The sequence below is a fragment of the Dicentrarchus labrax genome, unplaced genomic scaffold (genome assembly GCF_905237075.1).
Source record: "Dicentrarchus labrax unplaced genomic scaffold, dlabrax2021, whole genome shotgun sequence".
NCBI classification, from domain to species: domain Eukaryota; kingdom Metazoa; phylum Chordata; class Actinopteri; family Moronidae; genus Dicentrarchus; species Dicentrarchus labrax.
Window position 1 is genome coordinate 25,403,987 of NW_026136707.1, and position 26,469 is coordinate 25,430,455.

The 26,469-nt window shown below is 39.9% G+C and overlaps 1 protein-coding gene across 1 annotated transcript; it reads right to left on the bottom strand.

Annotated features, from left to right (window-relative positions):
- Positions 1 to 477: 477 nt before the first annotated feature.
- Positions 478 to 18,124, bottom strand: LOC127367479 (pituitary tumor-transforming gene 1 protein-interacting protein). The gene is made up of 7 exons (XM_051407378.1): positions 17,866 to 18,124; positions 17,584 to 17,630; positions 16,431 to 16,539; positions 13,053 to 13,161; positions 11,359 to 11,424; positions 5,477 to 5,523; positions 478 to 969 (listed from the first exon to the last, which is right to left on the bottom strand). The coding sequence occupies exons 1-7, from the start codon at positions 17,975 to 17,977 to the stop codon at positions 920 to 922; spliced, it is 540 nt and encodes a 179-aa protein (XP_051263338.1). The 5' UTR covers positions 17,978 to 18,124; the 3' UTR covers positions 478 to 919.
- Positions 18,125 to 26,469: the final 8,345 nt, after the last annotated feature.

Consider the following 26,469-nt stretch of genomic DNA (forward strand, 5'->3'; position numbering starts at 1 on the left):
TGTGGCAACCCTGGTTAAAACATGTTTGAAGTGGATCTTTAAAAAAAAGGGCTTGTAGACAGCTTGTGAAAATTTAAACTAAGCAAACTTTTCTTGCCACAGCAACCTACACCCATCTGTAGTGAGGAGTCCGGAGTGAGGGGAGAAGCTGATGAACTGTTCTCAGTATCTTGTCCTGTGCCATTATGACCCCTTTATCACCAAATTTTATCATCCTAGTTTCCATCACTTTGACCAGAACCACTGTATGGATGGGTCATCAACAGAGGGCGCTGCACAATGCACAACAATCTGTAGAATATGACATGCCCACTTTTCCAGCTGGGAACCAACTTTTTCAGGTCCTGAACCAATTCATTTTTTAATTCAATGAGCGGTTCAAAACTAGGTGCTTGAACCGGTTCCCTGTTGGTTGAAAAGACACAAAACCTTTCAAAAGAGTTAGCAGAAACATATTTAAAAACCCACCTCTCACTATTAAAAGAAAAGATGTTTTTATTCATGTGTCAGAAACACATCTGCAGTACAATCATTTTTTGTATTTTCATAAATCAATACTGTATGTACAAAGTGCAAAGACTGATATGAAACTACAATATGTAAAAAGAGACAACTCACATAATAGAATTTCAGAAGACAAAAGAACTTTTGCAGAAAGTTTTAAAACAAGCTTTAACATCTGTCTGCCACACAACATTGCATCTTCATCAAGAATCAGAAGGCCAGAGAAATTAGCATTTTCATCTATCAGGTTTGTTGTTGTCAAGTGTCAAACTGTGATTTCTGTTTGAATTGGATCATTCTGAAAGAGGGCACTCTGCAGTTTTGGTGGTTTGTGTGAGAAGCGGGCGTCACTCCAAGCTAAAAAGTGAAGAGCAGCTCAACATGCTGCCGGTGGAACTCCTCCAGTGCAGCTGCTTTACTCGTTCTCAAACTTGCTGTACGGGTGGTCCGAGTCGCCCATCAGACCTGCACAGAGGGAAGAGGAAGGCAGAGGAAGTGGAGACAGAATGAAAACACGGAAGCTCGTGGAGGGTCAGGGAACATTTTCCATGGATCTCCGAGGACAGGAAGATCCATGGATCATTTTCGTGTTTTTTCATGTTTTTTTTTTTGCATTGCTGAAATGGTTTAATCTGCCCTACTACATTTCCCAGAAAGACCTTTCACAATGCCCAAAGATCACGACAGACATTAATGGGGTACTCAAGTGACTTAGTATTGTGCTTCAAAGACAATAATATACAATATATTAATACAAAACAATACAAAATAATACAATAAGAGACTGAAGACACGACACTAATAAAAAATAAACGATGTTAAAGCAGCAGAGGCTGAGATATCCTGACCCTTAGTTAGATCAAGCTTCATAAACACTAGATCCCACAATGCAACTCACTGTGTCTTTCATCAAATGTCACGGCTCACATATAAAGCTGCAGGAGGTAACTAAGAACAATATTCACTGTATCCTGACAATCCCACATACACTATCTGGGTGCCACAAATACTCATTAGCAAACTAAGTGAAGAAAAATAATAAGTGATTTATGGAGTGTTTATTCTCTGAGGCATGTTCACAACAAATTCAATGTTGTGCCGATCAGAAACACAGTGAAACATGCGATGTTATAGATGTGTGTGTATACTCGCTGTGGCTTTGTATTATTCGTGTTTAGACCCTCTGTATTAGTAGGGGTGCGTGATGATTAAAGAGTTAACTGTAACCCGGGGAAAACCAGGACCTACTGTACTGCTGACAAAACAACAGCTGGGCTGACGGAAAGGCAGCTGAGGGAATCTGAGGATTTCTAAACTATAACATTGGTCATTAGATACAGACATCCTCCAACAGGCCCTAAGACCATGATGTTAGCATGGAGAGCTTAGACTCCTTCAGACTAACTGCGACGTCCCTGAATGCATTTTTCCATTCCATTGCAGCTTTGGATTATTCACAAGTATCTTTTGATCATTCCATTGATTAATCGAGGAATCAGATAAGAAATCCTTTGGACAGCTAGTTAGCTATCTAGTAGAACAGAATCAGGTTAAAGACAATTAAAATAGTCTCAGTCCGAGGTAAAATGTTCTGGTTCTGCGGAGCTGGAAGCTGCACGTGATCAGATGATTGATGGCGTTTTCTCTCACGCTTTTATCTGCGGATAAACAATGACTTGTAGCTGCTAGCTAGCTTTTCACAGTAAGGCACTGACGTCGTGCTAACGTGCTAGGCTAGTTTGGTTTGACAACAGACAGACTGTACAGAGTTTCTGTTGAAATGATCCCAAACTTCGGACACTTCCCGTTGTTTTCTCTGGCCTGTCTCTCCTCTTCGCCCCTCGCTATTTTCTCTCTCCAAAGTGCGCTGTGAGACAGTAATCATCCACGCACAACAGCCTGCTGTATGACTGTATATAGTCATATGGATAAATGAAGCCTTGCCTGTCACACTGAACCTTGTGTTGCATCCTTTGTGTGTGTGAAACTGTGACAAAAATGAATTCTCAGCGAGTACAAAGCTGCTTTTAATCTGAGGGATCCAGGTTTGTGTCCATTCACTCCTCAACTGTAAAACTGACCACATCCAGCTTGTACAGGCGGTGAGCCGGTGCTTGGAAACATGCCTAGAGTGAGTGTAATTATAGTTCATTTTCCCTCGCTGGGATAATTTCAACTAATAGTGACATGAAACTATTTTTCATTTTGCTGAATAACCGTATGGCCCTCCCTCAAGGAATCCTCAGCCACCTTCAATGATCCTCAACCCAGAGCCAGTGCTTTAAGGAAATAACACGGCTCAGTGTTTAGTCGCACGGAGGATGACGAAGAGACCAGAATGAGTATGAAAAGGAGCACAGCCTCATCTGAAATCCCCATGGAAGTAAAGTAATGAGGGCAGGAGGCCTGAGGAACAGACCACCATCCATCACTCTGTCATGTTGTCCATACGCGAAAACCACACAACCTGACATGTTACTCCACTGATGCTGCCAGGGGACTCGCACACACACAGAGCATCATGAGTTAATCAATGGAAGGAATTCCTCGTAGCACAAATGAAACCTTCTCCTACATCAACAGCAGAAAATGAATGATTCCCTCTTTATCAAAGCTCTGACAGAGGGCATGGTTTTAAACGTCAATCCCGCCAGTCTCTTCCCCTAAAGTTATACGGCTCTACACTGGCCTTATGGTCATTCATCAATCCGTCAATGTGCTGGTCAAAACTGTGAAATGTTGACTGTGCTGTCATTCTGTGCTAGCTCAGTAGCAGTGAACAGTTTGAGAACTCATTATGAATGGATCATTTTCATTTATTACAACACGTCTCATTTCTGTTGATCTGGGAACACGATAACAACAGAGAAGTCCAACGGGTCAAGAAACCTGAGCAGGCAAACAATTATCAGGTTTATACATTGAACCTTTTTGTGACCACAGCTATGTAAAATAAAGACATTGTTTTGCTATTGGATTCTTTTTTGTTTTTGACAGGGATTTTCTTCCAGATACATTTTAGTCTATGATCACCACTATGGGTCCTTAAGCACAATATGTGGACGCTGATGCTCGTTTGAGCACAACTTGCCTAATGAGATGGTTGTGTACACTTGTCTGAAGTCAGGGGGGTTTACTCAAGGGTGCGCATCTCATCTCATCTGTCATGTTTAGCCTGGGCTGCTACTTTGATTTCATACAAACAAGAGCCCTAAACAGCTCCAAACAAGTAAGCGACTGCAGAAAAAAACCCAGACCTCTGAGGTCTGAAAACATATATTCATAGGTATGTTTTCATTAGTGTATAATCACCTGACAATAAGAATCATTGTGTTTTTGTTACCTTAGAATGAGCTGTTTATCTACAGAGGGAGTGGGTCCTCTATATTGAACTGCCATGTTTCTACGGCAGACCAGAACAAGCCTTTTGAGTTTTTGCGAGTTTCATAGCCAAAATAGTTTCTCCTACAAGCTTGGAATGTGAGGGTGAGGTGAGGGGGTTGTAAAATTTAATCTACAACTACAGTGCGAGATGCCACTCAATTCTAAACACTGGACCTTTAAAGCACTTAGTCAGCTGTTTTACAGTAATGGTTTGCAGGACTATGTGCTAACTTGCTAAATTAGCATATTTTCCTTCTCTACGTGTGCAACTGCCCTGAATGGCTCATGACTCTTCATTAAAGTTTTGTACATAAATAAACCATTTAAAAAATCAACTTTTTTGGGCTGAATTAAATTTTTATTCAAATATAACTTATTACATTACTTCTTTTTTTGGAGGCGTCACCTCAGGCCACATGTGGGGTCAGACAAAGTGGTTTAAATAATCTGGCTAAACTGCTGGCCTGTCTGATCGCAGGACTGCTCATGTTCCTCGCCATGTCTTTGGCAACTTTGTTGAAGTGATGTTGCCATGTTCCATGACCTTCAGAAATAACTTGATGAGTGCTTGATGAGTTATCGTAAAACTATGAGAACAATTAATCAGAATGATGCTTTAAAATGTGAGCTTATTGGTGAATACCACAGGATTATCAACAGTTTGCCAAGCATTAGGTGACTACGGATTCAACTGTTCTTGTGCTATTTAGTGGCGGGTTCGCAGCATGTCACTGTTGTCACACAGACCCAAGCAGTGTATGATACAGGCTATGATACCAATAATGTTGTTTGTTGCTGCTTCACTGACCTGTAAAATCCTGCTCACAGCCATGTGGGGACTTACCAGTGTATGATAAATTATGCTTAAGCTGATTTAAGCAGACAGGAGTTAGTGTAACCTATACGTGACCTGAATTACCTTGAGGACTAGGCATACACTGCTGAATAATGCATCGCTGGCACAGGGTATGGAAATGATACTCAATGACACGGTACTGGAAAATCTGAAACCGATTCAACATGCATCTGAGACAAAGCTGACATGAACAGAACGGAGAGGAGGGGTAAGTCTACATTAACCTTGCGAAACAGCTGGACTGGAAGTTATGAAAGGCGAGAATCCATCTTGCCAGGCTTCAGTGTATGCGCTTGTGTTCAAACACAGTGGTATGGACCAAACAGCATCTATGAGGAACTGCTGGCAGCTACGGCATGAGCTACGTGCGTGGTTTGACACTAGGTGTGTGTGAGAAGTGACAGTTGCGGCTGCTAAAGAGGTTAGCATAATTGCTGCTAGCATCATTTCTTTATTGAAAGAAGGAAAGAGTTTGACTGCTTTATGGTCCATTAATCTGATTGGTGGAAGTTTGCCTGTTATAAATGGTTCAGCCAATCAACAGCCAAAGAGTTTCCAACAATGACTACCCAGATGGTAGTCATGGTTCTGGTGCAGCCAGGTAAAGTCCTCATCCAGCAGCAACTCCAATACAGCGGTTATATACATCACGGGGACAGATGGGTACAGAGTCTGTCAGACTGTCGTTAAAGAGGCTGAATGAACAGAAATACAATGTAGACTCATACATACCATACTTCTTGCGGATCTCATCATGCCTTGCCTTTCTCTCCCCCTTCCTGTAAAGAAACAAAAGAAGGGTTGCAGTTCACAGCTGTAGTTTGGTTCATTTGGTCAGGCCCAAAGACAAAAACTGAACATGTGAACATGATTTCTGTCTGAGCCAAAACTGTTCGATGTGGGTGCCTGGTTAGCTCAGTCGGTGACCCATATACGGAGTTACTGCAGCGGCCCGGGTTCAAATCCGACCTGCAGCCCTTTGCTGCGTGTTATCCCCTCTCTCTCTGCCCGTCCTTTCCTGTCGATCTTCAGCTATCTCTATCAAATAAAGGCATGAAAAGGCCAAAAAAAAAAATATGTAACCCCCCACCCCCCAAAAAAAAACAAAAAACAAAAAACAAAAAAACTGTTTGATGTGAAAAGATCCTGATTGTACATGTTCGAGTGGTGTGGAACACACTTTGGACCTCACCTTATTTGACAAGTTCAACCTCTGCATATTTTAAACACCTTAAAAAGGTAGACATCGAGGAACACCTTTCCCTCTCATATCCCCAGATACATGCCAAAGCCACAGGTTTACAGCTAACAGTAGAGTTAAACATGGTAAACTCTGGTTTGGTCTCTGTGATAGCTCCGGCACAGCTAACTGGAAATCAGATTCAAATGAAACTTGTGGAAATGAAATGTAAATGTAGGATTGCAGTGACTGGCACAGGGAGAGGTGCTATGATTGCAGGTGAAAATGGCAATTTTAATAACCTGTCACTGCAATAATGAGACATTTCATATGCTTCCTCTACAAATCTGCTCCCAGGACCACAATATTGGACTTTGTGTCCATTTTAAAAGGTTGGTTTTCCATATGCATAGTTCTAGGCCTAGATAACACCAACACATTTTCCCTGTAATACCTTTATATTGATAAAGTGATGGTATCTAGGAAGTAACTGCTTTTGCTTTTAAATAATATACACAAATGTAGAGACATGACCATTGATATGATGATTAAACATATCTGTTAATTGTTGGAAGGACATTAAAGAACAACCTTCAGACTATCATGTACTGCAACAGTGACAACATTTATACAAACACTCCCATATGATATATAGTCTCATATTACACTATCAATATAATATTGATATACTGCAACACTCAGCTCACAGTCCATTTATTTACTGTATCATTTGTACAAAACGTCAATATGAGGCAAAACAATATGGAGGATGAAAAATGCAAAGATGAACTGTGAGAAAATACATCTTTTCAATATTTCTCCATCCATAACAGCCAACCAAGAATTTAAAAAAAAGCATGTCTGCAGTCCTTATGGCATTTAATGGCTTGTCATGGAGTGTTAAGTCATATTTTCACTCGTTGCTTCAGTTTAGCTGGCACAAACAGAGCAACAGGCCTGCCGTCAGCCCCTCGTTCAGCCTTTCTGAGGAGTTAACAAAAGCCTGGGAGGAGGTTTTGTGCTCTGGATCTCCAGAGCGTCACTTTACTTCATCTCTGCACAAAGAGGCCGGTGTAAATCAGTCAGTGTTTTATTGCCAGGTAGTGATCTGTGAGCAATCAGGGTGGCTGAGCTCTGCTTGCCATCTGTCCTCCGCACCCTGCTGTCAGCTTGTACGCAGCTAATTGACTGACATGTTCACACTCCCCCTACATAAATATGGCTGCATTCAACAAGTGAAGTGAGGAGCTACATCTGAAGGCAACAGTTTCACTTGGGAGGTTAAAGGTTCTGCTCCTCGACTTCCAGGTTTAATCAGGATTTCATCAATGAATGGTTTGTGTCCATGTCTCATATGTTTCATACAGCACACAAACCTCCCAGTGGAATAAGCAAGGTTAAGACAGTGGACGATGCATTGAAGTTTCCCAGCAAGCTAACAGTCACACACACACACACACACACACACACACACACACACACACACACACACACACACACACACACACACACACACACACACACACACACACACACACACACACACACACACACACAGTCAACACATAAAAGAAAGTTAAAATTTGCTGAAGAGGAGCTTCTCTAAATCCCTGAGGATTGGGTGAGTGCGTCTTCACTGTGAGAACATTCTGACCTTGTATGACCCATGATCATGCCTGTACATAGTACTCTGTTGTAACCGTTTGAACTGTCAAAGTCAACTAGGATAGAAGTTCTGGAGATCTGAAGAATCAGACTATTTGTCGTCAATTACTTCCTTTTTGGTTTAAAAGAGGGGGCATGAAAGAAGCCAGTGATGTAACCCGGGAGGGATGGCTTTTATTGACTATTCTACAGTAAGTCGCTGTCTCTTGGAAGGAGGAAGAACTAACCCGTGAAGGGAAATCGGCTGGTTTGGCTCTCACATTTATCGGTACAAGCTGGGCTGGGGTCAGATTTAAAAACATCTGTTTCATGAAGACTTCTAAAGCTGGAATTATACTTCTTCTGAGATACGAGGAAACATCTTAGCACACCCGAATAGAGAAGGGTTGAAACTTGAAGAGGAGCCAACGAAAGCGCACACCCACCAAAACCTCTGCGTCAACTGTTTTTGCAAAAATGTTTGGGTGTACAGGTCAGCATAACACCGCCACACGTGATCTTCTAGCAGAGCACAGGAAAAAGAGTGTAAGAAAATATAATAAAATATTGTATTGCGATATTTTGTTTGGTAATATTGTCGATACACTATTGATATACATTTTCTAGTATTAGATTTTAAAACATAGGCTGTGATATGTATCGCATTGACAGATTCCTGCCAGTAGACAGCCCTACAGGAAACTAAACCCCTTTTCAAGGCACTTAATATAATTTATTGTATTGTCTCTCTCCATTTATGTTGATAAATCAGGTGTTTCCCAGGTGTAGTGGTTTGTTACACTGTCATGGGGGGAAAGCTTTCCATATCCTGAGTTCTTCCATGTCTTCTTTACATTTTGTTTAACTAAATATGATGTTGCTGACATGTACATTATATACAAACGTGTCCCAACAATACCTGTGTATGTTTGCTTACAAGCTCTGAGAAACTTAATTACAGCTTATAAAGGCCTAACAGCAAGCGAGCTGAAAATGTTTAGTGGTGTAATACAGATTCAAAATGTTTTCCTACCTCGACAAAAGCAAACTTCTAACAAAAATACCAAATAAAAACACCGAATTCTGTGTTTTTAAAAGCAATGTCAGCTTAAAAAGCAATAATATCACTTAGCATTTAAAAAGCTGTATAGGTCAATCCCTTATCTGCTGTTAATGTTTCCCCAAGACTGATCTCCAGCCTGAGCTCGGATGATGCTGATGAAGGCTCAGTGCTGTGAGCTGGCTCTCTAGAGGCCGGGCAGCAGTGTCTAGAGGCAGTAGTCTTTCCCACGATGGGTCCGATCTATTCTGAATGTCCTGTGCACAACATGAACTGCATCTATGTAGGTCACTGCACTGACTCTGACTTGGGAGATTTGATCATGCTCACCGCAGGAAACCCTGACTAGACTCTGTGGCACTTGAGAGAAAAGCTCATAGAGGTTGGATAATTCAGCTCACAGGCTCTCTCTTGATCACACAGAGAGAACCGGGACGCTGGTGTTCCCGGCACTGCAAGTGATGAAGATAAACCACGGTTACTGACTATCTTTCTGCACGACTGCCCTGCTTACCAACACATCACCCGGGCCATCCTCGGAGGATGAATGCAGTGGGAGCGCAGGCACTAAATAGAAAGATGAGGCTGAAACATTTATGGAGTGCAGGAAGAGGAAGGCTTCCAGGTCTACTCACTGCCACGACACACACTGCTGTATGATTCAGTGACTAACACACTGCTTCTTTGACAGTGGATAATGCTCCACAGGATGTAGCGCTCTCTATTTATGACCACATTACCAAAGAGCAGCTGCTCAGCCTTGACAATCCAATTGGTGTTTTGGGATGCAAGTAGAGGAACACTGAGCTCCTCCTCTGGGACATGGACTTGTTAGGGCTACACACACCAGTTGCTTGAACCCCAAACATACAACGGCCCTTTTGTTGGGGACTATGAACAATTCCATTGTAGGAAATCCCATGTAGGTCCCGCTGGGATATGGAGAGGCAAAAACACCCAATGTGTTGAAAGAATGTGTGTTAGCATAATTTCCTAGATTTACCAATCAATATTACTATTTTTTGCTATTAACTCAACCAAGGAGGTAATGATTTGGTCCTGTTTCAGTCTGTCAGAGAGTTAGCAGGATAACTGAAAAATCACCTCTGAAAGACGACTAAGATTACAATGAAATCTAGGGCCTGTCCCCACGAATACGTTTTTCTCGATTCCGGATAAATACTTTATCGTATCGGCCTCGCGTCCAGACGGATACGGCGTTTTCAGGGTGTGAAAACGGTACCTTTTGGAAACGGCAAAACTGATTTTTTCCCGAGACAATGATGGATTAGCCCCGCCTCTCTAGCCTTTTACCTCAGCCGCCGCCGCTAGACGCTCCATGGCTTCTTTTCCGGTTTTAGTGTATTGGTGTGGCGGCGTCACAAGGCCACATACAGGCTGTCAGTGAATCTGTGTGGATGCAGATATTTCTGGGACGACGCAGTGTTTACAGAGATTTCTTTCGAAACGACATCGTATTGGTACAAAAGGTCCCCAGCTGGAGTCATGGTCGCTGTCCTACCCTCTAAACCACTTGGGTGCCTAAAGGAGGAACTTATTTGTTTTTGGTACGGGTGACGCCACTATTTCTACTGCACAACAATTTACTTACAAGTTACTTTCTTTTCACTCATAACTTCTGACTGAGATGTCGAGGCAAATTCGCTTCTTGGCTCAGCATGTGTCTGTCCATATAAGTTACACCCATTTTTGCAAAGACTTTCCATCAGCTTTCCAACATTTCTCCAAACTCACGCTAGAAATTTCATTTACTCCCCACATGTGCTAAATATTTGGATTTTTTAATATTTTTTGTATTCTATACCCTTTCCCTATGAAATTACTTTAGTCATGACATAAATTTACATTATTCTGAAACCCTTTGTGCAATTAAAACCTAATTTATAGACAACATGTGTGCCTGCAAAATCTGATGGCACTATAGGTGGCACTAAACATCATCATTGAGTCTAGTTTGATACAGATTAGATCAAGTAAATGAAACCTTTATACAATCTCAATAGGGATGCACAAAAATGATTAGGACAAATAAGTTATGGGTTGATAATAATGATTTATGTTGAATGTTTGATCCTGTGTTTGGTCCTATAAATGGAAAAGTATCTTTGTGATGTTTCTGATGTTCTTCACTAGTAAAAAGAAATGGACATCAGAACTGTTGTTTGTTTTTGTTATATATTATATTATATAATATTTATGTCAGTTAGGTTTGATTAGAACAGTGCTATCTGTCTTTCCTCAGTACATCTTAACCTTTCTTATCATCAGGTGTGTAAAAACTACAAGTTATGAGCTTCTTTTTAAAATACAAATTATCAGGGTTTTTTTTTTATAGGCATCAGTCGCGAGACGCAGGTAATTGTTTATTGTCTGAAAAAGAATCCATATCAAGCATCCCTAATTCTCAGTACCAAAACACATTTAGTGGATCTTAAAGCCTTGGCAGAATTATGTATTATTAGAAAAATACCCTTCTAATACAGAACATATGATTCATATCACCCAGCAGTAATTTTCACATTACAGAGTTTACTACAGTTTCATAGGGGAGTGACACAGCATTAGTTAGGACAACCAAACCTTAGTACAATATTGGTTTCCCTTAAAGAGAAACATTGTGCCATGTGATGCTGTTATTTAAATAAACACAGTTATAATTGGTTACAGACTTCAACCCATCTGTACTTAAGCCTGGAGTAAAGTTCTTACCGTTCCTCAGCGCGCTGTTTGATCTCCTCTCTCCTCCTGGCAAATCTCTCCTCATCTCTGTCAGGCCTTAAGACATAAAGCGACATGAAGAGAGCATCAGAACCAGAGAACAAAAAAACACACTCATCTGGATGTGACAAATTACATACATTGCCACAACTGCTTGAGGGATATTCTTTTCACAAAGTGTAACCCTCTACAAGTTACAGTGGTTCAAATTCTCCAGAGCATGATTTATATTTGATTCATGAAGTGAGGAACAAAAGGAAACTGATGCTCAAAAGTAAAGCCAGAGTTTTTGCCACAGAAACAACCTGTGTCATCTTTGATAATGGAATTATCTACTTTAACGGAAGCTGAGCAATCAGGAGGTGAGAAAATAAAATTGCCTGTAGGTACATGTAAAATGGATGCTTGGTGTGTGTGTGTGTGTGTGTGTGTGTGTGTGTTGTTTGCGTTTGTTTGCGTGCGTGCGTCAGGCATGCTCTTCATCCCGTTTTTTGCTGTCAGATGATAGACGTGAAAGAGACTATTATACCCACACGACTGTCAGAGTGTGACAGGCCAGTCTGCATTTGATTGACTGACATGACATTTCCATTTCACTCCAGAACAACAGGAGCACCGCACACACAGTTGTCTTGTAAAGGAATGATGAGACTACAAGAGTGAACGTAGCTCTGATTCACTGGTGCTCAGCTCAAGAGGTTCACTGCACTGAACACTTGTTCACCACAGAGCTTCTTGTATTTGAGCACAGTAGTAATGTCACAGAGGTAGGACTCAGTGGATTCAAGTAGTTTTCTTTTCATTTTTTACAAGCTGGGAGTTACTGTGGTTGTTTAGGTAACTAGCATTGTTTCCAGTTCAGAACTGGCCAATACCTAAAGCTATAATACGTTACATTTTCACATTATTGTACTTACATTATCCCAAATGTTTCCAACAATATTCAACCTCAAAGCAATCTGTCATTTTATTCAGGTCATACTGCGTTTCACCGGTCGCCTGTCAATGGCGTCATATCCCCTTTGAATTGTGGTTGTCTGCCAGATGTCCTAAATTGATTTCTTATCTAGTTTTAAGCCACACTTTTACGATACTGTTTTTAGATCTTGGTGCTTTTCAACTCTAGATTTGAACCAGATGAAGGATTTTAGTCATCATACGTCTGGATCTTAAGTTATCAGAGAAACAAGCTGAGCTAACATTAGCAGCAGATCAGCTCGCAGCCCCCTCCGGGACGTCCTCTGTCGTCCCAACCGCGTGGGAGAAGGTGGAACTGCTTTAAGTGTTAACAGTGTTTTAACTGGTTTTGCTCAGTGGGTCAAATCAAACTTTGTTTTTTGTTGTTGTTTTGATGTGACAGAGAGAGTGCCAGGGCGGATATTCTGTGCTTTCTTAAAATTATAATCTAAACGCTTTCCTTTAAAACAACTTCCGGATTTATTAGGTATTAATCTATTAATCTATTACAATAAACTCTGTCCTTATGACGTTTAATATGTTCAGTTTTTCTTGACACTGTATCATTTCTGAGGTTGTATTATAGCTAGCATAACCTGCTAGAATGCACACTAAGTGATTTCTGATAAGTAAAATGTCTTTCTAACTAACTTTGTCCACAAAAAAAAAGACAAAAAACATGTGTTATGTTTGACCTTAAAGTGCAACCTCTTGTTATGCAACCTTACCTTGACTGACTCTTCTTGCAGCAGCAGCAGCAGCAGCAGCATACAGCAATGCCGATGAGAATGGTTCCACCCAGGACAGCCAGGGCAATGATCAGGGCTTCAAAGTTCACTGAATCACACAAGGAGACAGAAAATATATAACAGTATTATTATACTACATAATATTCTTTACAAGAATAGAATTAATGAAAGCTGAAACTTTTGGTGCCGGTTTCCCTTAAATGACAATATAAACTCAACTTGTTTGGCAATGGCGCCACCTGTTGAGTACTCAGCGACACATCACACTGTTATAATGAAACTACACTACACTCCATTTCCAGTGAAAACATAACTGAGACATCAGACAAGACTTAATCAGGTGAGACTTTGTGTAAGCCAGTGATAAAGCTCCTGAAGTACAGTAGCAGCAGTGATCAGGTTACCAGAGAGAGACTAGGGATGCAAATTAGTTCCCTGACTGTGTAAGTCACTGAAACGTGTCAACACGTGTATATGTGATATGTTTATTCTGAGCAACAGGAAGGTGGTTACTTTGTTGATATTTTATAGAAAGCTAAACATTTTGAACCACTTTTAAAAAAAAAGGAAAATTTTAACTTTGCCTGCTTTTACATGTATATATAATTTTCTTCTGTTTAGTGTACAAGCTAAGAAGCTAGTGAAGGTTTGTGGTCAGTTTGTGCTTCAAGGTAGTTATGGAAATTTGTGGAAACCATAATTGTAGGTCTACAGTCACAGCATTAAACTGTTCTTCCCTTGTATCTGTTAATGTTGTTAATATAGTCTGCTATAGACTACTGTTGAGCTAAAACAATATGGAACATGCATTCTGTCTTATTTCCTGTAAAGTGAATGAATTCATTAAATTCTCTAACTCCAGATGTCTGGATTACACCTCTGAAAACTGAACCCATAATCAAAATGACATGAATGCCTAAAGGTAAATGGGTATATACCTCATATTATAATTATATAATATACCAGAATATTCTCAACATATATTCCATACCATAATGGGCAATATATAAATAACATATATATATTATATAATATATATATATATATATATATATATATATATATATATATATATATATATATATATTTAACACTGTATATATCACTGTATTTATTTTGCAAATGTACATACTCCTCAGGACTGTGAACCTTACCTCCTTTTTTGTACTATTACTTTATGTCCTATGTTTATATTGTCTTTTTTTTACACTGTTTTTGCACTGCTATTGGAGTTGGCTTTTTAATCTCATTGTGCATGTGTATGGTGACAATAAAGGCATTCTATTCTAACACAGAATTCTTGATGTGTGCTTGACTGACTGGAGTGAAGATTCTAAGAGTTATGGATCTGTTAGATTAGGGCTATTTTTGACTCAAAGCTGCATTAGAGGATTTTAATAAAAATACTGTTTTGTTTTTTCCAACTACCTACTTGGCTCTGATTGGTACTAGGAGGAGGATCTGTCTCATGTACTAATGTCAAGGGCTTGTGTATCAGATTGAAAGTCTGAAATCAGTAAAACAACACAAGAAACAACCAATACAACTGACACTGGTGTTGAAGCACCGCTTACATTTTCTTCATCCCATTTCTTCTGTCATTTACATATTTTCTCAAAAGCACTGGTGTAACCTGTGAGCCTCACAGGGGAAATGGAGTTCTGATTAATGCAAAAGGAAGTGAAATTTAAAAAAAAGAGAGAAAAAAAAACAGCAGATGACAGTTGGAGGGGTGAGTGACCATCCCCAAACTTTTTTTCTTTTCTTTCCCTTTTCCAGTGGAAAACCTTTTTCATGTTTACTTTTCCGTGGTGTGATTTCAGACAGAGAATCTGGTTATCATAATGCAGCTGCTCCAGTGTGACAGTGGGTCCAGTGTGAAGGCAGCTTCTCTGTACAGACAAGTGTTAGCTTAATGCCTAAGCACTGACCTACAGAGTCTACTAGAACATTAACAGTCTACGTTTCTGTTATCTTTTTTTACACTCCTCTACACAGGTATTAGTCAAGCCGCTGCTAGGATTATTACCAGTTCCAGGAAACAAGATCAGGCAGTGCGGCTTCCCGGTTTTGCGTTTTTTTAAAATGTTATAGTTGACTTCTAAAGCTATGCATGACCGGGCCCATACCCATACTCAAAGATCTACTACAACCTTATGAGCCTGGATAATCTGCTGGAATGACTCATCTGCTGTGATTAGGCTCGCTAAATCTATCACTGCTTCAAACATTCTAACAAAAAAAAAAACTGTGTGGGAATTTTATTTCATATTATTTATTCCTCTTTTATTATTAATGTTTTATTGTATTTTATATTTTAGAAAATACAATAAAAGAATAAAAAAACATTTTAGCACAAGAAAAGTGCTATACAAATAAAGTTCACTATGTTATACTTTTACTCATCATCACTGTAAATGAGGGCCAGGCTTCAATTATGTTTGAGTTAAAAGAGTATATTACATATTTACAGTGCTTTCACCTACATGTAAACAACATATGGTTTCATGTTTTAAATGTTAATGTATATTAACTGAGCTTTCAAACTTGTGCAACAGAAATTTGCAGCCACAAAAATCCCTAAAATGGCTACTTTCCCCATCTGGCTGGTTACGTAGAAATCAGGGGAACTCCCTGTCCAGCACCAACCACTGATTTTACTTTCTGTACCTACTACAAGTGTTTTAGAGTGCACTGAGAGGTAATGGTTCACTTCTATCTGTAGAGTCTGGTAGAGCAAATCAACCGCACAAGAGAGGAAGCAGGCAGAGTGCTGCGGGGAGGAGATGCTGCAGTCTCCCCTCTGTGACACTGAAGCAACATCAAGTGAGAGAAACTCCTCACACACACACACACACACACACACACACCAATGTGTGTGTGTGTGTGTGTGTGTGTGTGTGTGTGTGTGTGTGTGTCTAGGAGAACCTCCCACCACTGCAAATATCCTGCAGTGTTTGCCACATGAACTCTAACTCCAGCATTTTATAGAGCCACAGCATTTAAGGACTTCCACCTGTATAGTTCCACCTGTATAGTTGCCTTTTTTTTTATGGATAACTGTTGTATGTATTTCACACTGTGTACATAGTGTATTTGTGTTTGGTCTCTATTTTGCATATTAAAATGGAATGTTTTGCATCTTCAGAGCACTGAACTATTATTTCAACTTCCTCATATCACTTGACTTTTTTGGCCAACAGCTTCCTTCTCCAGTGCTTACTTTTCTAGTAAAACATGTCTGTTTACAGAAGCATTGGGTTGATTAATTGCTGTCATGTAAAGTGACAAAGTGAAAGAGAAAAGCAGACGCGGTCACAACCTTTCACATCATAATAATAAGCCTGATCAACTCACTCCAACACACTCCCCATCGGGCCTGGGACAGCTGGCACACGGACGCTGGAGGCAGCAACCAGCTCACTGGGTATTCTGTGCAGTTGTTGGAGGTGATGCACCATAGACACTGCAGACAAAACACAAAGATCAATACTCTGCATGTGCTATGAAGATAAAATTGCTAATTTGATATACAAATCTGAAGCTGCAACGAAACTCTGAACTCCAATACGTCTGCCCTGTATCAAACTACACCACCTGACGCAGTGCACCCTGCATTCTGTGACCACCTACTTAAGCACCTCAGGCCTTTCAAGCACTGGATTTGACCATGCACCTTAGGACACTTACCCAATGCTCGTTATTTTGCCATTTATTTTATTTTATTGGTTCTTTAGCATTTTGCCTCCTGTTGTTGTTATTATTATTATTGTTCTTATTATCAGTCTCTGGATACTGCTGGAAACTGTGAATTTCCCCTTGGGGATGAATAAAGTATCTATCTATCTATCTATTGGTCAATATAGTCAATCAACAGTAATTTAACCTGCAGCTACTTTGCTAATTCATTATAATATATAATATATATAATACAATTTATCTTTACAATCTATTCAATTCAAAACCACATTTTAGGAGCATTAACAGGATGATCAACAGGTTTTGTCATGTAGATTATATTTCATGTACATTTGCATTTTAACTGCCACACCAAACTCATATTTCTGATTCCTCCTATACCAGCAAATGCACACTTGGTCAAACATAAACGTTTCTCTTCATCACTGGAATGATCTTATGGTAAACTACATGTCTAAAAACTCTAGAAACCATTTCAATTAACAAGGTCACTCAAGAGAGGCTTCAGTACTTCTAACTGACATTTTATTTGTATATTTGGTAATACAGAAATCCACTGATGAATGTACGTGATTACACTCAATTATATACGACTGATATGCACAATTGTATTTGTATTAGTTCTATTTAAAAAAGCTGCTTTACTGGCTGTCCTGTGGTATTTAGTTGATGTTGTGGGAGGTTAAGTGGGCCGCAGAATGAGCAGACAAACAAGGGATCATAAAAATATACTTTATGACAGCAACTGTTCGGCCAAAGGTCTGATCTTAGGTTCAATAAACTGCGCCCACATGATACCCGGGAACCTTACCTTGGCATGCGGAACACAGGTGTCACAGTTCTTGTAGGCAGAGCAGGCTGAAACGGGAGAAACACAAACTTACTGAACGTTACTGAACGCAACACAAAGCCATGACAGACCACCAGCAGCCAGCTGTGCAGCACTCCACTGTGACGTCTTTTAAAAATACTATGTCACTAAAGTACTAACCTACTCATCAACTGGCATTAAAGTCTCTTATTACGAGATACAACGTTACCTTGTCAACCGTAATAACACAACGTTGATGCTTTAACGTTAAGTAGAACTTACGAACTGGAGGTGGAGGAGTTGGAGTCTGGCATTCCCCCTGGCTAACAAAGCTAACACACAGCACGACGGCGCAGAGACATTCCCAAAGGCTCGGTGTTTGTTTATAAGACATTGTTAAAAGCACAGAGCAGCTTCTAAAAATGTTAACTCGCCGCTCGTCGACAGCAGACGCCTTTCTTCCTTCAAACTCCGCTACTGTCGATAAACACTGCTCTCTCTGTTTTCCCTGCTGTCACTTCCTGGGTGGCAAGGGTTAGCGCGTTTGGTACAGCCTTGACAGCCCGGGCGGGAGGAGTTAGGTTTTTAAGCAAAGGTGTAAACGACCGCTCGCTCAGTTCAACAGTAGAAAATGACTACTCGTAAAATGCTGGCTGCATTGAAAACAAACGGAGAACTCAACACGTATCCTTGTTTTAAGTATTGTATGTTGTAGGTCAGTGGTTCCCTACCGCTTTCTTTAAAGCTGCAGTAAATAGATTTTATAAAATTTAAATAAAATGAACTTTTTGTTATATTTGCTGAAACGTTCAGTGTGTCCTGACAGTACAACATGAGATTGATCATCTCTGAGGTTGCAGACTCGTCCTCGTGCTCCACCAAAAACAACCAATCAGAGCCAAGAAAGCTTGGTCGTTGATTCTTGTAAATGCCATTAGGAGTACTTTTCACAGATTTTCCTCCTAAATGTTACACACTGGACCTTTAATCTAAACTTTAAAAATAACAGTTTGATTTAGTTTTCTTAATAATAAATGAAATGCTGAAATATAGGTGTACAGTGTAAAGAAAAAACAAAAAACCCCTTAAAATCAATAAGGCCTTGTGAATACGTTGTCAGATGGTATGATAATCCAAAAATAAAGGACACCGTTGATTTTGAAAGTGAATGTTGTCCATCAGCCCACATACAGTATGTGTGAGCTGATTGAATGTGGGAGAAGTTAGTCGCAATCACTGTCAACAAATAGTCTTTTAGAGAAAACATATGTGATCCTTTCAGAGTTTAATCACAGCTGAGCTTCCTACAGCGAGGACCTGTTGTTACTGTTTACCACTTTTTATTTGCTATGGCGTCACGCTGCAATCACATCACTCCATGGAATTTTAATGAAGACTGAATTGAACATTTTTAGACACCTTGTGTGAACAGTAGGTGGCAGTGTAATGTCACACAAGCTGTGGCTCTCTACTCAGCAGGAACTACCCAGAAGTCAAGAACCCATATGATGACTGCATCTGTCTGTCTGTTGATTAGCTGTTTTGCATGAGCTCCTGCTATTATATGTTCCCTACAAGTTAATATAAATGATAAATGCATCTGCTCAACACTATTATGTGCAGTCACACATTTTGTGCATTGGTGGTGATGAAATATGGACCTGATTAAAAATTCCTTTGAGGATGAGCCCAGTTGAGTTAAGCCTGAAGGCTCAACATGCTCCATTAGAGCTCCATTAGAGCTCCATCAGGTGACGGAGGATGATGTCAGACATGGGGTGTTTTGTCTTTGTCTTCCATCCTCATCATCACCTGTCTCCAAAAAGAAAGTAAGGAAGACACATGGGAAGGAAGGGAAGGAGAGCAGGAGACAGAAGCTTGCTTACCTATGTGTCCAGTAGAGATGAAATGGTCCTATTGCACCAAAATATACACTTTAAAACCAGATGAGTTAATTCAACTCAAACTGTTTGAGGAAACCAATTACCTTAAACCATTTCAATTTATTACTTTCAACAATTTAAGCATGAAACAATATTTGATTTGAGAACAAGTAACTCAAATATTTAATATTCGGGTAAACGGGTAAATTATTTGTACCAATATAATTCAGTCAATTTAACTTAAAACTTGTAAGTATATTACACTCATATGCAGCATTTCTCCAAATGAAATACCCTCTTCAGCAAACTGGAAGCAATCAGGTTGAGTGGGACACTTTGTTATGGAAAGTGGGACACTATATTACGGTTAAAATGAACATGAGAAATACTATTAGAAATTAGAAAATTAAATTAGAAATATTAATAGTCGTCGTCATCCATAAGTCCGTTGAGCTCTCCGCAGGACTCATGATACCACTGTTGGCAGTGGCAGCAAGCCACCCATTCCTCATTGGCCTTTGGGTCGCTTGCATCCCCATAGACCCCCTTGCAACAAGTACAGGGGTCACTTCCCTGAACTGTTTGCAGGGGAGGAACGGCAGCTTTTTGGGGGCGGACACCAGCAGCCTTACGCACTTTGGTTGATTTAGGTTTCTGTTTGTCTGCTTTGGCTTGGACAAAGTTGAAGTGTTCCTGGCTTGTTAGGTGGTAGCTGGGTGGCCTCGCCATCGTCCTCTTCTTTCCCCTCTCTCTTGTTGGTACATCAATAAGGTCTGAGAACCTTAAAATGGAAGCCACCTTAGCTGTTGAAGTGCTGGGTAGAGAGGGTGGCCCAGTTGTGAGGGTGGAGGCATGGGGGGTTGGCCCAGTTGTGAGGGTGGAGGTATGCACTTCATCATCAGGCTGGCTGGTTACCACCACTTCATTATTATTACTTATAAATGTATATTATATATTTATATATTATATCATATATTATTATTTATTATATTATAAATGTTATCTTTTGTTCATGAAATGGCTGCACTGTGTTTGCTAGCATTAGCCCTAAAACTGTCCCACTCAACCTGAAATGGCCTGTCCCACTTTATCTAACACTGTCAGGTTGAGTGGGACAGTGCTGTGAATTGAATTTTCACAAATATTTGATACAGTTACATGCTCATTGTTATTAATATCTAATACACAGACAGTATAAAGGTATGTAAAAGCAAAAGTTTTATTGTTACATCATAAATGACAGAATTATCAACCTTATTATTCTAAAATAGATTTACACTTGCCGGGTGGCTTACCGTAAGGTCTCAGGAGTCAAGCAATTTGAAAAATAACAAAAGTTCCAAATCTGTGATGTCACACCCATCAAAATCTTTATTTCATATCCAATAGACATTCAGCTACAACCCAGTAACAATTGTTGCGATTGGCTTAGAAAATTAACCCTTTACAGTACCCAAAAGCTTAAGTGTCCCACTCAACCTGCTGTCCCACTCAACCTGAATTCACCCTATTTAAAATGTGTTATTTATCTGAATAAAGTAAAACTACCTTTTACCTTTGGGGATTCAGGGCTTACATTTTTGTAAAAATATAAAGTGAACTTAAAGAAAACAAGTCAATGGAACACATTACATCACCAGTACTTAAAATATTGCACACATTTTGTTAGCTTCTTTTATTAAGATATGTTATTAGGATTTACAGTGTAATGCAACAACCCTGCTTATGTGCAACATTAAAGACTCTTTAGTTGTTGACAGGCAGATATTAGCCAGACTATCAGGTATGTTTTCATTAGTATGTAGTCACCTGAATATAGGAATTTTTGTATTTTTCTTACCTTAAAATGAGCTGTTTTTATCTACAGATACCATGGGCACAGGCGAGCCCCCTGAACCAACACAAACTGCACCTGTGGCTAAATGCATAAAGAAATGGGCAGAAGAAATCTGGCAAAAGCCAAAAATGGTGACTTATTTAAGTTCATAAATGTAAAAATTATTATTCTGTCCACAGACAAGATTTCGTATATTTTTATGACTAGAAGATATAAAACTAGAATCTCTGAATATAGTCTACTACTATAGTCTACTACTTTCCTTTATATCCTGATTGTGACAAGCATATTTTAAAAGTTCTAAGAAATCCTCCAAATGATATGATCAAATACATCCTTTGTCAATAATATCTGTTACAAATTACTAAAAAGTTAATCTCTTATGATGTGACAACACTGGTTAAAATCTGGTTTGGTTTAAACACAGAAATAACTTGATAATGTTTAGAGATCATGGTTTGACTAAAAATAAGAACTTAACATTGTGGTTCAGGTTAAAATAATTATTTGGTTAAAGTTAGGAGACCTTTGATGTAAGATCATGGTCATTTAACAAACAACCAATATTTAGTTGTTTCTTGTTGGGAAATGAGTAAATAGTGTCCTCCCATGTTAAAATCTGATGTTTTGTTGAGCAATTCATCCACCCCCACCTCCTCCCGTCATACTTACTACAGCTGTAAGAGCGCTTTGTCACAGAAACAGATGTTCAGATGTTTTGGAAAACAAATTTTCTTCTTCTTTAATTTTTCTTTGATGGACAAACTCAAAAAACAACAGCATTTGAATACTGTTTGGCTGTATTGTAGAGGGGAGGCATTAACACATTTGCTTGGTTACTATTGTAACATATGCAGCTGCTGTTGATATTTCTGTGTTGTGGCACAAAAGGTGTTCTAAGAATATCTAAGAATCCCTTCTAGAACAGTGTGACCAGTGACTCAACAATTGTCTGAGAATCTTGTGAGAATCCTCACACAGCCTTTGCCCTGAACACACTTGGTTCATTTGTGCCTGGAGGATCAACTGTGTTTGAGTACTCTTGAATCGTTTGACTAACACTTGTTGTGACACCGTTTTGTGAGCGCATGGTCAGTTTACCCTCTTCTGTATTGTGATATACAGAAACAAAATTTCCATGGAGTTCATTGAAGGAAGCAGAGGCATCTACAAAGCCATCAGGGTGTTGTTCGACACACCAATATACGCACGCAACCTGCAGATCTCTTATAAATCTAAGATTGCACTGGTGGCTGAACTGTTAAGGCTTCAGCAGAAGATGCAGCTCCCATCTGAAGTGACTGTTGAAGACATGACTAACCTGTTGTTGGAGGAGCTCTGGAAGTTTGAATTGGAGGAGTTTGATGATGTGGATGCCAAGTCTCTTCTCAAGCTAGTGTGGGAGGTGAACACTAATATGCAAATGAGAGACATTTGAAGCCAGAAGGCTGCTTGACTGACCAGAGGACATGCCTCCTTGTTTTAAACATCCCAAGATCATCAGCGAGGCCATGGAGTATGGCATTCAAGCAGCAGCAGATGATTCCCAGGCACAGAGCTGTTCTTGATGGTGTCTCCGCTGCTCTGACCACCAACCTCTGTCAAGTCACCTTCTCCCGCTCCATCAGAGATGAAATGGTCCTGTCTATCCAGGAGAAGGTGAGGCAGATGTACCATCCAGACACTCACAGGCTGAACTGCTTTGCAGCAGAGGGTGTTAAAGACCATCACTGATATAGGCATATCTGTGTGCTGTTTGAGCCTCAGACTCATGCAGATGTGCCTGCAAGGCTTCAAACCAAAAACAACTGCACCTAGCGAACAGATGTGGTGGATGACCACTCATCCTGAAGATGTGGATAGGGAGCCTGGTCTGGAGGAGGACACTGAACCAATCAAAGAGCCGGACTCTGCTGTCATTACTCCTCCACCACCTCCTGGGACCCCTCTAGCTGTAGCTCCAGTTGTTGCTTCAGTCCTAGAGGGTGATGTAATGAAGGAGGAGCCCAGCAAAGAACCAGAATCTGCTGTTGTTCCTCATTCACCTGGTCCCCTGACCACTAAAGAACCTCCTGCTAAAGTTGGCTCAGATGAACCTGCAGAGCAGCCAACGTCTCATCCAGAATCAGAATCTGCTGTGATACTAGTTCCACCACCTCCTGGGACCCCATTAGCTGTAGCTCCAGTTGTTGCTTCAGTCCTAGAGGGTGAGGTTATGAGTGAGGAGCCCACCAGAGAACCATCCACTCAGACTCCCCCGATGCAGTGCAGGGTGACCCAAACCCTGAGTAGGGTGAGGTCTCTATAACGTTGGGTGGAATCAGAGGCTTCTTCCATTGGTTCAGGAAAATACTTACACCAGAGACTTGTCTTGCAAGAAAATGGAAGTTACATACACTTATTTGGTCTTTATAGGTGTAACTTGTACCTTGTAAGTTACCTCAATGTGAGAGACATTTGAAGGCAAAAATGTTGAGGAGACCTAACTAAGTGACACACTAATAATGAAAAAGGTTGCACTGAATGTAGGCTAATAGCTTCAAATATGTGAAATAAGAATACCCACATCAAATATAAATAATAACATTGTCATATTTCAGTCTATTCAGTCCAACCCTACATTATTGAACTGAATGATAATGTTACTACAAAATGAAGTGTATCAAGCTTCTTTTATCTTCACATTATCAGATCAAAATGCTGTTACATCCCTACAGCAACAACCTCTTTTGAAAATTTGGTTTTTGCCTTATGGAAAAATATTCACCTCAATGCTTTGACATGAAGGCACAAATCTCTGGTTATCAGCAGCTCCCACTTGAAAATATCCTGATCGACATTTGCCTTTAAAAAGCCTTTAAAAATCTATGAATTTCTACTGCGTCCTCTAATCTTTACTATTCAGTTTTGGTTGTCAACAAAGGCTGTTCCCAGGACAATATGCCTCTATTTGATTTCCAAAACGTGCGCTAAAACAGTCAGCTTTACTGTACTGGGCGAGAAAAGTTCAGCTTCCGCAAAGTCGTTGTGACAGTTCGAGCTTTTCCAACAACTGAGTCATGTTTTAATGGCCCTTTATTGTCGTCTGCTCTGGCCTTTTTTCTCTCTCTGCTGCTCAGTTGAGAGGCTCATTGCTAGGAGATAATGAGGGCTAATGGTCTCTCTGAAAGAGCGAATGGAACATACAACACAGAGCTGTCTGTCTGAATGGAATCACCTTTCCACAGAGACACAAATGTCATTTTAAAGAAGACTGCAATGTATGACCAGAGATTACTTCGAAAACATTTGAGCCAAAGAAAAAATGTAATATGTTTGACGATTTGCTTACAGAACAATGTGACTCTCCCTTGTCTGCAGGCAGATTTCTGTGGTTATACTGCAATAAGGAAAGCATGCAATGGTCCTCATGCAAGGCTAATTAGACCTCTAAGCTGCATCCAAAATCACTCCATTCCACACTCTCATTCACTAATACGTAGAGTGCTGCAGGAATGAGTCCTAAAACCTGGAATTAAGTTAGCACTTTTTCATCCAGCTCCCTCTCCTCAAAGTCAGTGAGTATTTTAATTAGGTTTTTGGTTAGATTCCTGAAATAATGTCTTACCACAAGCTTAAGAGATTTTCATGTTTTGTTCTATGACGTAAAATATGCCAGTAAATATCCCACCAGTGAATTTTGGAGCTTTCATGTGTTGCTAACAAAGTCCATTGCTAACAAGTGGCTAAATGAGACTACAAAAGGTGACATTAATTGTCAGCACGCCGAACACAGAGACATGTTTTTTTTTTTTTTTTTACCTTTTTTTGTTTTTTTTTTCCCTCTTTTAAAATTTTTTTATTCAAATGTTCCAATTTGTAGATTATAGTTACATGATTTAATTACAAGTAGAAAGTTAATGGTGGTGACGTTTTACATCAGGCACTATCAAATGCAAACTCAGAATTTGTACTCAGATGAAATGTAAGACACAGTAAGAATAGTAAGAAGAGATTTCAATAGTCAGGTTGAAGTCGAGTTGACCTACGCTGGGAATTACATTATGTCACCAAACCCCATAAACTAGTACCAGTGATAATGATCTTTATTTTCCCGCTGTAACAGGTGTCTAATTTGGCTGGGAACTGTCCTGGGATCCGCCATGCACACACAGGCAGTGTGAACCAGTCTTAAGAGCACAGTCCCATCTATATGCAAATTTGCTTCTTTTATTCACATGGAGTTCAAATTTAGTAAACTTGAAGACCAGCAATGTTGCAGCAGCCACAGCCAATAGTTACAATAGGTTGTTACCAATGGTACTAATTTGTAGGATTTAGTGGCATCTAGTGGTGTAGTTACGAATAGCAGCTTGCTCGCTTCACCGTCTCCTGCTAAAAAAGAGGAACTATGGTGGCTGCAAAATGCACTAAAAACCAAGCCCTATCTACAGCCAGTGTTAAGTTTGCCTGTTCCGGGCTATTGTAGAAACATTCCTGTTCAACATGGCAGACTCCACTGAAGGCGACCCTCATTCTAAGCTGACTAAAACACAACAATTCCTATATTCAGGTGATTATGCACTAATGAAAACCTAACTATGAATATTATATTCCATTTCTGACAATAGATCCCTCCTAAATGTTACACACTGGACCTTTTAATTAGTATCACTGGTAACTTGTCTTTACACTTTTACTTCATGTCAAAATGGCTGCTGTAAAGAAGATCAATAGCAAAGACCAGGGTTCCAGGGTTAGAGGAAAACTGTAGTAAACTGGCGTCAATTCGCCGGAGATTCAGCGGAAAAATCTGCTGTGGTGAGAACAGCCAAGAGAGCCACGAAAGTGATCTAAAGCAAATTGTCCCATAAACACAGACCACCTACCTGTAACTGTGTGCATTTTTCATATGTGTGACCATAGCCCAACAAAGCTAACAGGAGAGGAGGATGTCAGTCAAGCACAGTGTGCACAAGAGGTCTAATCAGGCCGCTTAAGTGAAAACACTTGTGTGGGAGCACTATGGGTATGTAAGGGCTTTTCTCTTACTATTTTCTCTCCTATTAAGTCCAGGCCTGTTGTAAGAGTCATGTATACATAGTCTGCTTTCTCCACAGAGGAAAAAAAACACTTGTATTCTTGGGTTTAAACCAAGTTTTCAAGTCAACTCACATAAACAACAAC